This window comes from Ahaetulla prasina, chromosome 2 (assembly GCF_028640845.1).
Source record: "Ahaetulla prasina isolate Xishuangbanna chromosome 2, ASM2864084v1, whole genome shotgun sequence".
Taxonomy (NCBI): domain Eukaryota; kingdom Metazoa; phylum Chordata; class Lepidosauria; order Squamata; family Colubridae; genus Ahaetulla; species Ahaetulla prasina.
The window spans coordinates 118,147,706-118,162,657 of NC_080540.1; the positions used below are offsets into that span (position 1 = coordinate 118,147,706).

General features: G+C 38.8%; 1 protein-coding gene across 7 annotated transcripts in view; it reads left to right on the forward strand.

Annotated features, from left to right (window-relative positions):
• ADGRL1 (adhesion G protein-coupled receptor L1) overlaps positions 1-14,952 on the forward strand; it is a 167,567-nt gene that overhangs the window by 115,585 nt on the left and 37,030 nt on the right. Inside the window, exon 3 of one of the 7 annotated variants that reach the window (XM_058165647.1) lies at positions 7,414-7,459. The exons of the other annotated variants lie outside the window; for them this stretch is intronic. Within the exon in view, the coding sequence (XP_058021630.1) occupies positions 7,414-7,459 (46 nt within the window). The remainder of the gene's footprint in view (positions 1-7,413; positions 7,460-14,952) is intronic. 7 annotated transcript variants of the gene reach the window in all.

Consider the following 14,952-nt stretch of genomic DNA (forward strand, 5'->3'; position numbering starts at 1 on the left):
CTCCACCTTTTTCTGCCGCTTGCTTCCTTTGCTTTTTCATAGACCAGGGGTACTTAGTTCCTCTCTGCTTGAGGAATCTTTCAAATGATGGGATGTGGATATTTAAGCACCTTGTGATGCCACCACTCGCCCAGGAAAGGAGCTTGTTTGTACAGTATCTAGATTCTCTCCTATAAATGATTGAAAGGGTTGAGGAGTTGCCAAACAAGGCTTGTTAAAACTAGGCAAAGAACGGGAAGTTGCAAGGAATTGAGCCAGAAAGGCTATTCAAGGATCCATGTTTTTGGTAATTTAAACATTCATATCCGCATTGGGCAGATTTAGATCAGATGAAAAGCTTCATATTGTCAACACTTTTGCAGAGGACTGTCCAGATTCCTAAGGTGAATATATGATGTAGTTTTCAACAGGTTCTTTATTCATAATTTGTGAGAGCTTCTTCCTCTTAATTTGGCTATTTGTATAAATAATCTAATATGTCCAAGCTCTTGTTCAATCACAAATTCCTTGAATGGTTGATATCAACAACTGTCTTTTTGTGGGGATAGATGGAGGAAAGGTCTCCTAAAGTAATGTCAGCTCTTGGAGAAAATGTGTGTTTTTGTGGCCACCTGAAAAAAACCCCCGACTTTATTGTGGAGTGGAGAAGCCAGCATTTTCCCTAAAGGAAGGCAGCCTACATCCAAGAGCTGGACCCAAGGTGAAGCAGGAGTGCCCTTCACTAGGGAAATGTACTGCTCACAAGCTCTGTGAAGTCACAGCATTTCACAGTATTGCAAAAGAAAATACCAGCTTTCCTGCAATTTCACCTACACTGTATTTGAGCAAGAAATAAATTGGTTTATCTCTCCAACGCTGCCAGCATGATAGGACTGGAGAAATTCAGAGCTGCTTTCAGAGCAGTACAGAATTCTTATGAGGTGAAGTAGGAATCAAGATACGTGAGGAGGAGGAACCGGGAGGCGTAATTCCAGAGAGTATTAAAAACAAATTTTGAGCCTGAATTCAGAAAACCTTATTGCTTAATTTCACACAGTATGTTTCTTCTTTCTTAACACTATGTCACACGTGTCTTCAATTTTGGTTGTAGTTAAAAAAAAGGAAGAGATATTGCTTATCTGAGATGTACCTGGCTACATAGACACACAAATCAACAAAACTTGTTTGCTGAAGGCAAAAATAAGATAGGTATACACATCAAGAAATGAAATTCCTTTTAGACTGCCTTTAGCTGTCTGCCAAAACAAATAAAATTGTATTATCTGTTTCATTTGAAGTCAGTTCCATAGCACAGAAGTGGCTACATTCAGGCTTGTGAGTTCTATTTAATGTTTCTTTTCTAGAATCACAGGAGTAAAACCAAGGCTTTATACAAAGATGGAATTAAAAATGAAAGCATCTCTAGGTATGAACCTAGGGATCTGAATTCAATATCTGAATGAACTAAATGCTGAGTTATTTCAGATGAAAGTCCGTTCTTGTCAGCTCCAAGATTTTTATTACTACTACTCTTTCAGTAACCAGATTTAGTCAGAAGAAAATCTTACAGTTGTAACTATTTTTAAACAATTGGAAGAGATGTTGCAAATGTACTGCAAATCACTCTTAAGGTCTACCAGTAAATATAAATTTAGTTTCTGTTTTTCCCTGCCCTAAATAATGTAATCATTATATCTACCCCCAAAATGTTTGTAAAATGTTTAATAAAGATACAGCATATGTCTTGAAAGATCCTTCTCTGTTATTTCGAGAAATAAATTCTGAAGGTTTATTGCCGGGGTGGGGGGGTGTTTAGAGTCATGAAATCTGACTCAATATATGTCTCAAGGGTAGAAAATAAAAATTTGTAGTCCATTCTAGCTGTGCTGTGAGTGAATGATTTAGATCAGGGGTGTCAAACTCACATCATCACGTGACATATTGTGATTTTTTTTCCCCCTTCGCTAAAATGGGGGTGGGGGTGGCCAGCGTGTGATGCATCCAGCCCACGGGCCCCGAGTTTGACACCCCTGGTTTAGATTGAACTCAAAATTTTAAAAAAGTTAATTATCAGTATTATTATTAGAAAAAAATATTTTGGCTCAGTTTGTTAGCAGAGGTTAGGAAATAATACTTACACTGTTCCATTAGATTTAGAGGAGCATGTTCAATTTTTGGCATCACTTTCAAAAAAGAATGAGAAAAAAAGAGATAATAAAGAATTGAAAGGAAGTATGCTCGAATTGCCTATTAGTGTTCTAAAACAGGTGAAGATGAAATGGACTTTTAAGTGGCTTCAGCTACTTGGATAATTCCATAGAATGTCAAATAATAGTTGCAGTGGCCAATGAGATTAGGACTAAAAGCAGTAGATTTATGGTGTGGTACAATAGAAGTACTGGAATGTTCTTGTAGTAACAAGAGCAGCTAACAAAGGAACTAATTGCTGAAATAAACAATAGCGTAGGTACAAAGTGACTAGATATATGAGGAAAGTTTTAGGACTTGCTGCAGAGTCCATGTTTCTTTAGAGAGCTCTAGCTTGATTTATTTTAATAGAACAAGTCTTCATCATTCTATTTTTTCTTCATTGATTCTCTGCTCGCATCTATGTGTTGGCAAAATTGGAGGCCCTTGCTGTCTCTGTAGCTGCAATCTATTTGTCCTTATTTATGAGCACTTGCAGATGCAGTCTCCTTTTATCCTGACCTTCTTCACTCAGACCATTTCTTCTAGGCTTCTGATGTTCCAATTCCACTTCTGACTAGGGAGCTGGTGGTGCGTCATTCTTGGAAAATCCTGGGAAGTGGTTCTCATAGGTCAATCTTGGGACCCAATTAGCCTGAAATTTCCTTTGCCAGTGGAGGTGACAAATAATGTAGAGTTTTGCGACTGATTATGCAATTGTCATCTTACCTGAAACTCCATTACACTTTGCCCTTAAGAGGAGAGAAAATCTCAACCTTATATTAGCATCCTACATTCTTTCATGAGAACTTAGGAGCTCCTTTTAATACCACAATGCTATCTCCTTAAAGTTGATTCCAGCAACAAAATTAGATATCTAGGCATATTTTCTCTTATAAAAATCTGCAGTGTTAGCCAAGTGCCAGTCAATTGTTTGACTTCCTAAAAGGGTTGTCTGTTAATTTTGGAGACCCTCTGTTCCATAGGCTTAGTACAAACCATCTAATTTTAAGATAATCTGAGTGACAGTTTCTTGGTGCTTCAAGATCCTGTTGGCTTCATTCCTTATATTCTTGTTTACATATACATACATATATTCACACATATACATACATATATTCACACATATACATACATATATTCACACAATTTAGATTCATTCCTTTATATATATAAGAAATTTGTATTTATAAGGCTCATAAATAATAAATAACAGATAATAAGTATCTAATAAGCATTCTGATAAATAATGGGATGAAATTCTAATCTTCTGAATTACAACACTTGTTGCCAATCCACTTATATTATGTGGACCCCTGGTGGCGCAATGGTTAGAATGCAGTACTGCAGGCTAACTGCCCACTGGCAGGGATTCGATCCTGACCGGCTCAAGGTTGACTCAACCTTCCATCCTTCTGAGGTCAGTAAAATGAGGATCCAGATTGTTGGGGGGAGTATGCTGACTCTGTAAACTGCTTAGAAAATGCTGTAAAGCACTATGAAGCAGTATATAAGTTTAAATGATTTTGCTATTATTCTTTCTTCTATCCAAATTCTATGTAAGTGATCAGTAAATCAGATGTCATGTACTGCATATCCTGATTCTGACCATTAGGATTGGTGTATTTTTTAGCAATTCAGAGAGTTGCTAACACCCAGTAGATGCAATGGATTACTACTCCCATCTTCTGTAATGTACTATCAATGGTCATATGAGTTAAGATTATTAGTTCTTACAGAGGATATCAGACTGGTAAAGTCTGATCCAGAGTCTCACTAATTGAAAAATAAAAATATCCTATCTGTTAATGTTAAAATTTTAATATATGCTAAAGGCACTGAAAAGTTAAGATTAACCCTTCCAAATTAATCTCTCCAAAAGAAAATTTGGAGAATTATAGAGACAGAACTTAAAGATACTAAGAAGTTATAATTTATCTTATTCTATAACTTTTGCCAAGCCATCTGGGATCATACAGTGTTCTCTGAAGTTTTGGATTGTGAAATTTAAAGTCTCCTTTAATTTCTAATGACTTCATGGGCCTGTCCATATAGTTGCCTTGGCAACCCATGAAAATGGTTTGCCATTACCTTCTTCTGGGATTTTTTTTTAACCTCTCACTCTAGTCTATGCCTTGAGCATGTCCTAGTAGACTCCCTGGATAGCATGACCTGCATTTGCTTAGCAAAATTTCCATTGTGTTCCTGGGTATCTATATATTTATACCATTTGCTTATGCCAACTTTGTTAATTTTGTGAACGTGCTCTTTATGCATCTTTCTGCAGTTGAAGTCAAAGCTCACCTCCAGTAATCTTACTACTTTGATATTTCTTTTTACTCAAATTTTAATCTTTATTGATAGTAGACTATATAAAGCAGAAAGATCTAAATTAGCACTGTTCTATATTGTGGGCAGACATGTATTTCCATAAAGGTCACAGTCAAAACATTACAAAAAAGAGCAGAGATAAACCTATTCTGAATGTGGAAGTTCTAATTAGATATCACAACTAGAAGATAGTTGGGACAAATTTTCTATGACTTTGTGTTGTTCAGTCTTGCCTTTACCACACTATAGAGTTACCCTTTATTTACACTCTGAACTGCAGCTTAAATTAGACCCAAGTTGCCATTGGGCTCAGATCACGAGTTGGTGTGATTGCTACTGTATGCCATAATTTATATAGAGTTCAGAAAGGCTTCATTCAAACCACATCTCTCCTTATAATACTATATCCTTGTTTTTGTTTCCTGCTTCTTATTATAAAAATTCCAATCAGAGAGTAAAGACATGCTACATCTGACATTTCCTTCTTATATATCTGCTTAATTTTGTCCTATGTAACATTGACGTTACAATATCTGTAGATTACGGATTATTCAGAAGTCACCACTGTTGCTTTGGATCTGGTTTTAGGAGAATAAATGTATCTAAAGAAACGAGGCCTGACAGACCTTAACTTATATATTTTGTTAGATTAAACTAATTAATAGAAATCCATATACTGACTATGATATTAACAATATAATGTAAATGCAGCATTATAATTTATGACAATAAAACATGCCTGGAAAATTATGTTATAAATTGATCAACTCCAGAAAATTGGTCCATATTTCTTGAAAATCTGAATTGTTGATATGCCTTGTTTTTTACCAGTTGAATTGTTTATTGTGTGTGTGTTTGTTGTTTTCTTCAACAAGAAACAAGAAAATACATACATATATGTATATGTATTTGCATATGTATATATTTCATTCAGTTGTGTCCACTTCTTGGAGACTGCCTGGACCAGTTCCTTCAGCATTCTTGGGAAGGGTTTTTAGAAGTATTTTGCCTTTGCCTCTTTTCTAGGGCTGAGAGAAAGTGAGTGGACCGAGGTCACCCAGTTTCTCAATGCATATATTACTACCTTCTAAATTATTCACCTGCCATCTATCATATCTCTTCTATTTGAGGCCAGTCCTAGGAATCTTCCATTTGTCCATTGAAGATTGGGTATTACTTAAAGAGAATCTCTAAGCCCTTTATCGGAAACACCTGGCATGAGCATTGGAATGTCTAGTAACTAGCATTGTTTAATTTTGAACGGGAACCTGTGATTTGAGATTTTAATCTAGATATGAAGTTGAGAAACTATAGCTGAATGGCAGAATGCCTTCATAAAGCCCTAGATTGATGGATGGATCTTCCTAAAATGTTTTCAGAGCTACTTCCAAGTTAGTAGAACATTAGACTCTGCAAAATGATGCACTTCAACATCTACAAAACTGCAGAAAATGTATTTATTTACAGCTATACTTACAATTTTAGATGCTGCTCCCTCCAAGAGCTCTCAGCAACTTACAAAAGTACACATTTAACAGATAATTCTAAACAGTTTAAAAATTCTAAAACAAGGGTTAAATTCAGAAGTTTAAAATTACTCAAAAAGTTACAGGTGAAAGCCAGTTTAATGCGGACATTAAGGAATCAGGCAAAAATTGGCTGACTGAAATCTTGTCCCGCCTTACGCATGAAGCCAGCTGGGTGAACATGGAGCAGACCCCTCTCTCATCCCTAGGAAGCAGGCAATTGCAAACCCACTTCTGAAATCTTGCCAAGAAAACTGCAGTCACCAGGAGTCAACATTGACTTGAAAGCACCAAAAGGTACAGGTAGAAGAGTTTTAAGCCCCTTCCTCAGGACTAATAGGAATGGTGACTGCAATATATTCCATAGTATGACCTTCCCTTGGGCAAAACAAATTTGCTGTTGATGTATTTGTGGTAAGACCCATAAAAAAATGTCCCATAGAGTCTGCCACTGATTTTAAGGACTGACTGGCAGTCTATTTGGTCCTATGCTATGAGGAAGACGGATATAGGAACAATACTAATGTATAGAAATGTATATTGATATATAGTTTACAGAAGAATAATTTTGGTTGGATTTAGAGTAGGCGAACCAGTAGTGTACGTCTGGGGTCAGGTTGGGTATGTGTTCCATAAAAATTAAGTAAAGATTTGGGGGATTTTTTTTTTCTTTTCAAAGTCTTACTCTTTCCCTTTTTCATATTTCTGCTTACTCTTTCTCTCTCCCCAATTCTGCTCTTTTCTCCTGCAAATGCTTTCCACCCAGCAGACCCCTTTTGTGTTTTGCTCTTTTGTTGTCCTTCCTGGTTGGTTTTGATTTCTGATTTTTCTTTTTGAAGGGCAATGTCGCTGGCACCAAAAGTTTAAGGGCGGGTGGGGAGGACCCTGCACACCTCAAACTGTTCAGATGCTGTCAGGAGGGGGAGACCCAGGGGAGACCTCCCCCAGCAAACCCCACACACTCTCTGCCTTGATGTGACTCCAAAGCGGGAGGGGCTGGTGTTTGTTGGGCTGGCGGGAAGATTGGGGAGGGTGGGAGATGGACAGTTGAAGAAAAAAATGGTTACTTTAGGGTGGGGGGCAGAAACAAAAGGAATTTAATCTCTTTTCTCTTTTTTTTCCTTCTTGCACCTTTTTTTTCAATATATTTTTTCTTCTCTCCCTTCGATGCATAAAGTAGAAGTGGAACAGAAAGGTAAACAACAACATTACCACTGACCCCACCCCTAACCCAGCACCTTGTTTTTTTTCTCTGTGGCCATATTTAATGTGACCTTCCTTTCCCTCTTCTCCCTGCCCCTTCTTCTCCTAACCTCCCACCTGCCCTCCCCTTGGCTTCCCTTCCTCTTCTTTCTTTGGTCTCACTAATTCCAATTGGCATCCTCTCTAGAAACAAATCTGCCAATCACTAAACAGCCACTCAGCAAATAAAGGAGGTAAAGCCATCATCTAACAACAGCCCTGCCAAACGTTCCATGTTTCCGTGCTCACATGTGGAGGGGAAGCACCATGAATGCTTGGGCGATGCCTGTCCTTCTCTGGTTTTGCTTCCTTCAGGGGAAATACACTTTTCCAAACCGTTCTTGCCTGCGTCTTTTATCATTCAACTGATTTTCTCTGCTCCTTTCTTCATGTTTCCATGGCAACCAACTGGGTACCTTGGCCTACCTCAACCACTTTTCTTTTCTTTTCTTTTCTTTTCTTTCTTTCTTTCTTTCTTTCTTTCTTTCTTTCTTTCTTTCTTTCTTTCTTTCTTTCTTTCTTAAAATGCTTACAATTTTTTGAAATTACAAAAGAACAATACGAGTTTTTTGTTTTTATTTAATCCCCCTGCTTTGATTTCAATTTGGGCATTTCCAAATACTTCTTCCAGGGCTTCCTGTGTATTTTTTAAAAAGTCTTTACATGCATACATTGGTCATTGTTACCATTATGGAGGCCATTTGATTTTAGACATTCAGCAAGGTCCCAGAAGATATCCATACCTTTTGATCCTATATTCAGCAAAAGTAGATGCCCTGCAATCAATGGGACCTTTTTTCCTTCTCCCAAGCTACATGTTCAGCCTCAAAGTGCTCTCTTGAAATGATAGGGTGGTTTTTAAAAAATCCACTATTGGGTGTAATGAGGATATTCTTTTGAGCTTACACATTGGAGCCTTCCCCCAACTTCCAGAAGTGTGGATTGACAGTTCCCTGACCATGGTGACTGCAGATGATGAGAGCTGTAGTTTAGTCAGGATGCCACCAGGTTGGGGAAATCTACAATTAGGAATAGAGGCTCACACTAAGTGGCATCATCCTAAACAAGGATAAACTCAGCCTTTGCCATGCTCTGACAAGCAAAGTGAATCATGTGCGGCTAAAGCTGAGCATTAATGACTTCATTTGTAATCCATCCTTCAATGGAAATTTCACTCAAAGCTTGTACAATTCTTTGATGAGAATTCCCAAGCTGTATCTCAAATTGAGTTTACTTTCCTTGCGAATATACTCAGAGTTGACTTGAAAAGCCTTTTTCTTTTTCTGGTGAGCTTTACCTATCAAGATGACATGGAAATTAGATAAGCCCAAAGTAAAAATATGCATGCAGTCAATTATTCTGATATACTAACCACTTCAATGTGGGCATTTTTAATTTTTGTACATCTTTCTTTCTTTCTTTCCTTTCTTCCTTCCTTCCTTCCTTCTTTCTTTCTTTCTTTCTTTCTTTCTTTCTTTCTTTCTTTCTTTCTTTCTCTCTCTCTCTCTTCCTTCCTTTCTTTCTTTCCTTCCTTCCTTCTTTCCTTCCTTCCTTTCTTTTTTCTTTATTCCTGATCAAATCCTGGGTGATTTTGTGTTTTTTAAAAAATTCTTTTCCATTTCTGCTTTTTTTTTTAATTTAAAGAAAGCTGCAGTCATGATCATTGGCTCTGTCTGTTATTGGGGGAAGATGGGGATGGTGCATGAAGGAAGGGGGTCACTAAATGTGTCATATTGGCTAGATTTATTAACCTAATGTAAGAATCTGAAATCACAATTGCAATGAGCCTCTTTGAACAAGAGACAAGCTGTCAAGTTAGATCTAGGAATTCAACCAATTAATTGCAAGGTAGTACAACTAAAAAGCCAGGCTTGATTCTACCCAAACCATGTCTTTCTTTTCTCCCCTTCCCTCCTCTCTTTCTCTCTGTTTAGTTTGTTCTAAAAGCACGTTTTTTCCCCCACTACATTGGTTTGGAATTTTCCCCCAAGATTGGGGATGGAGGCATATACTTATACTTTTCTTTTCCACAGGTTTCCATGGTTTTTGGATGTGGTTTTTCACTGATGGTTTCCTTCTCTGTTTCTGACATCTTCTCCCCCAACCCCAGAACACAGTTGCCCCCATCCCGAATTAGAAGGCTGAGTCGGCACTACCCCATCCATGAGGGATCGGAACCAGTTAACGCTTTGTGCTGCCCCTCCCTCTCCAGCGCTTCATTCTTTAATGGTGTGTTTCTCCTCCCTGTGCCAGGAGTCATCCATCCCACCCCACCAACCCAGATGGGAAACTGGGCTGAGCTGAACCTGTGAAGGTCCAGGAAACTGCTTCGGGGCAAGGTTGCCAAGCAAGCGTTCAGAGCAGGGAGGCAAGATTAGAAATTCTTGGCATCTGGCCCACCTCTTCCCTGCCCCCATCCTATCCCACCTCAGGTTCCTTAGCTTCAAAATGGGGGACAAGAAACTGAAAATGGCAGAGATGTTCAAGTAAAACAAACCACCATTCAGGTCAAATTATATTGCAGCCGACATCTCCAGTCTGATGGGTAAAAATAAAATAAAATAAAAAAAACGGAGGCAGCACATTCAACTCAAAATTTCTGTTTCTAAGCAAAACAGTGGTTAAGTGAGTTGCACATCCCATTTTATACCTTTTTTGCCATGGTTGTTAAGAAAATCACTGCAGTTGTTAAGTTAGTAACACGGCTGTTAAGTGAATCTGGCTTGCCCACTGACTGTGCTTGTCAGAAAGTCTCAAAGGGTGATCACATGATCCCGAGACATTGCAACTGTCATAAATACATGCCAGTTGCTAAGCATCCAAATTCTGATCACATGATCATGGGGATGCTGCAATGGACATACGTGTGAAAAATGGTCATAAGTCATTTATTCAGTACCATTGTAACTTTGGTCACTAAATGAATGATTGCAAGTTGAGGACCACCTTTTAGATACCTACATAACCAGAGGCATGTAGATATTTTTACATTAAGTACAATAGAGCTGGATGCATTTGAGTGTGTGTTTGCCTGAATGTTTTGCATATATGTAAAAATACACATGTGCAAACAAATATCTTACACAAATGCACAAGAAACACAAACCGTAAGCTTCATTAAATTGGGAGTATACTTTTAAATATGGTCCAGCTGTTCTTATAAGCATCAATAGATATAAGGATGTGCATCCATCTGCGTGAGTGCTCTATAGAAAAGCATAAAACTGTAAATCATGACATTCATAGTGGTTCCAGGTCTTGAGACTCCTCTTTTTCTTCAAGTTTGTAGTGTCCTTACTTGGGCTTAGCTGCATGTTTTGAAGAAGCAGGATCAGAGAATGGCTCCAGGCAATCTGCCCATTTCCAACCCTATAATTGACAGCCTTATTTGAAAGAAAGGAAAAACACAATGTGCAATGCATGACACAATAGTGACACAATATTTAGATAGTTACATGTAGACCAGCCAACCATTCCTAGGGCCTTCTTGGTTCAGAACAACGGCAAATGAAGTTCAACACATCTGGATACTGTTGAATTAGATAAAAGGCTGGTTGGGAATTGCTAGGCTAAAGGCAACTTCCCTTGAAGGAGACTCTATAGACGAGGATGCTCATAAAGCTCCGTTAATAAGTACCGAGAGGATTTCAAGTGCTGGACTAGTCATTTGGAGCTCACAGGTTCAGACTCTGGCTTTTCACCTATGACTTCTTTTCCAATTATGAACTATTTCCCTGACACATGATCATCATTTTGGAGGGAAAGTTGGTTGGATTTGGGCGTGATAGAACATGGTCCCTGGCCACGTGATTGCTTTTATCTTCTGGGGATGTAAATGGGGGAGGAGATTCTCCAGCTTGGGAAATCCAACATGGCCCCTCCCAATAATAAGCAGAGAAACAACTTCCTTACCAAAAGGGGAAAGTCCATAGTAAATATTGGAGGAAATTATCATGATCAGCGAGTGATAACTTTAACAAAACAATACACCTTGCTATGGAATCCTCTCTACGGCTAACATTCATTTCTAGACTTATTTTACAACAGGAGCAATGTAGGCAGTTATTTCTTACATTATGCTCCAGGGTTTTGATGGGGTTTTTTTCCTGACATGAATGACCCAAAAATCAATAACATTTCTGGGAGTAAAAGTGATCTTTGTTTGAAACATATAAAAAGTGTTTTGTGGAATACAGGTGTCATCAATAAAGTAAAAATTGTGTTCAGCCAAATTGATGCAACATCGACATAGTCCTGAAAACTAAGTCTTGAAACCCAAATCAGTAAATGCAAAACCTCTGAAATTGTCATAATTTACACTTTTGTGAGTCTTGAATAAGTTTGCTCTTGACTTTAGAGCAGGGATGTCCAAACTTGGCCCCTTGAAGAGTGGTGGACTTCAACTCCCAGAATTCCCCAGCCAGCAACTTGCTCATATTTATAGCTCATGCTGGCTGGGGAATTCTGGGAGTTGAAGTCCACCACTCTTCAAGGGGCCAAGTTTGGACACCCCTGCTTTAGAGGGACTCAGTATGACAAAGTTTGAAAATCATGGATTAGACAGAGATAGATAGCTAATACGAGGAACATCATGCAGTGCTATAAAATCCAACTGCTTCCCATTAAGCGGTTCTTGTCTGGTGATTCACAACAGAAAACACTACAGGGATCTTTAACAGACCTTGTCATTAACATCTAGGCTAGTTGGCTTCTCTCCTCCTTGACTCATTGCCATACAGTGGTAAACCCATTTGTCACTTTGCATTTCCACTGCACTATAGATCAAATAATAGCTCTGCCATTGTATGCAAGAAGACTAAGTAGATGATCTTCAAACACCTGGTAGACAATAACTGAGAAAAAAATAAGTTCTTTTTCTTCCTAATTAAAAGTGAATAGGCAAATTGCAGGTGGTCTTCCTTGGCCTGCTATATCAATGTAATCTTTGCAAAAGTCTTACAAAGTTAAAATGTATACACTATGGATCTCTAGCTGGCACATTATAGCTGTAATATGAAATGTAACTTCCAAATAACCATTAACTCTCTCAGCCTGGTTCCTTGAGAACTATTTCCAGTTCTCAAGGAAAGAATGATGCTTACTAGTTAGGTTTATAGTACCCAGCATCCTTATTTTTGATAGGGGATGGACAACATGTGGGCCATATGTGGCTACTCCAGCCTCATTTTTCCTTCCCTTAGAGCCCGCAAGGTCATAACACTAAATTTCATCAGCATTTTTTTTACAGTAGGGAAAGGGGCAAAATAGATACGTTGACCCTCTGGGGGAAAAATAACACATTTATTGGGCATTAAAAGACATTGTCAACTCTAATAAAGCCTATTTCTTTCATTCTTCAAAATCAGGCTGAACATTTCTGGTGTCATCATAGTGTTATTGGTCATAGTCCTTGCAGCCTTCGTAGACAAAATAATAATAAAAGTATGGTCCCTACATCAGGAAAGCCCTGGCTCAGCCCTCTTCTAAACTCATTATTACTCACTGTGAATACCTCTTTTCCATTCCATGTACTAGTTCTCCAAATGAGCTAAGGAGACAGAATTTGCCAGCAGCTATAATGGCAGAATATTTATTAATCAGAATTATTTATTATTTACTAAGGATGCAGCACAACATCACCATGGAGACCCAAACACCGTGAATAAGAGTGAATTCACCAGGTTGTTGACTCAGCCCTGCTTGCTCCCTCTGGAGTTATCCGGAGATTGTGACCATTGAAAACAGCAGTCCATCACACTCTTAAACTCATATAAATCCCGTTGATTTTGAAATTTAAACTTTTTAAACTATGGCATAGTGTTTGCTCAGAATCCCAACTTAATCTCCTTTATGCAAAAATGGATATGAAATGCATTTCTGTCCATTTGCATTGAAGCTCTGCCTGAGTCTGGAAAATCGGGGGAGGGGTATTTGTAAATATTTATGAGAACTGGCATTGACAAAAATGCTATTTACCTCCATGACTGATGCCAGTCTCCTTCCTGGATTATTTGCCAATCATTTCTAAGGCTGTTGGTGTATCTCCTCTACTTCCAAGTGTGTGGTGGTATGGTTTGTTGTAGAATCTAAGTTATGCCCAACTCCAATAAGACTTGCTACATCTGGAGTGTTGTGGCATTTCATAGCAACTGTGCAGATATAATAATGGGAGAGCAGAGAATTCACTACTATATCCACAAAAACTATTGCCAGACATTTTAGGGCTGCTGTAACAAAGCCCAAATGCCATCGAGATTGTAGAGCAAGAAAAAAAACTTCCACAGTGGAAACTATAAACTAGCACCCACCAGTAACTGGGTTGCAGACCATCCATTTTCCCCTAGCCGTGTACCAATATGTCAATACTTGTACACCAGAGCAATATAGTCCTGGGTCTTCTTAATGAAAACATCTTACAGCCTTTAAGCCCTACAATTTGCATTTGATTTTGACTGCTCCAGTGTCTTCTCTGTAGCTGCTTAGTAACACTGTGCTATAATGGACAGGTGAATTCTCTGCTGCGATCCTGCTCTCCTCACTCCACTCCACCCCTCCTTCCACCACTAAATGCTTTTCTTTCCTCCCAGCCTTGCTCCAGCTAACCAGAGGCAGATACTTGCAGAATGCTGGCCTGTTTTTGTCTTCCTTTCAAACTTTTTCCTCCTGGCTTTTCCCAAGACTGCGGGCAGCCAATTGGGGTGTGGGCGCGAGGGAGGGGCTTCCTTTCCCCCCTGCCCAGCCTCCTTCCCCCCCCTCCACTGTCACTTCACTCCTCCACCTCCTGCCATGTGCACTAGCCTCATGTCCTTTGCTGCTTCGAATCAAACCTGGCTGATAAGTTGCTTGAATGGCACCCAGGATATGGGAAGCAGAAGCTTTGGGTAATTGCATCCTTCTGCTATGATTCTCTTAAGCTCTTATTTCCAGAAGGGAGACAGTCCCTGTGCTAATCTGCAGCTCTCGGTCCCCAGTAGTCTGTTTCAGAGGAAGAGGAAACACCCTGTCTTTTATATTCAGTGGGCTTCTAAGCAGCCAAGTTTTGGATTACTTTGTGCTTGTTTTTCTTTTCCCATTGCCCATTCAATAATGTTTAATAATGGTAGAATATTTCAGGCTGGCAGGCCCTCTTTCTTTTTCCATTAGAAGGCATTTCCTCAGAACTGTTTGGAAGACAGTGATAAGATGTAGAAGAACATTTCTCGGAGGGCGTGAGCTAAAAGAGTCTGAAGCAATGGAAGTTTGAAACCTGGGCTCCTAATTTCTGCTTCTAAACGCATGATTACTTTCTGTTTTAGGAACTGCACTGAGCTAACTTGCAGCTCTGATATTCTAGCTAATTACTGCAACCCCAAGGAAAAGAAAGACCACTAATAATTGCCTTTGTAGATGCAGAAATGGGTCCAGTTTCTTTCTGCCTCATTATTATTGATGGTTATGCCAACGTAAAACTGGGCTTTAGGTGCGGCATAATGTCGGGTGTAGTTTAATCTTGGTCAATGGAGTTGGTGAAGCAATTTCCTTTTATGAGTGCTATAATCCTTTGATCAGTGTACTTCAAGATTTAATGGAACCAATATGTTATAAGTTTCCAATAAAATTAAAAAAAGGTGCCCTTCGTCTAGAGATACTCATAGAAGATAAAGGTCCATCAGTCTTATAAATCCAACACACTACTCAATGCATTCCT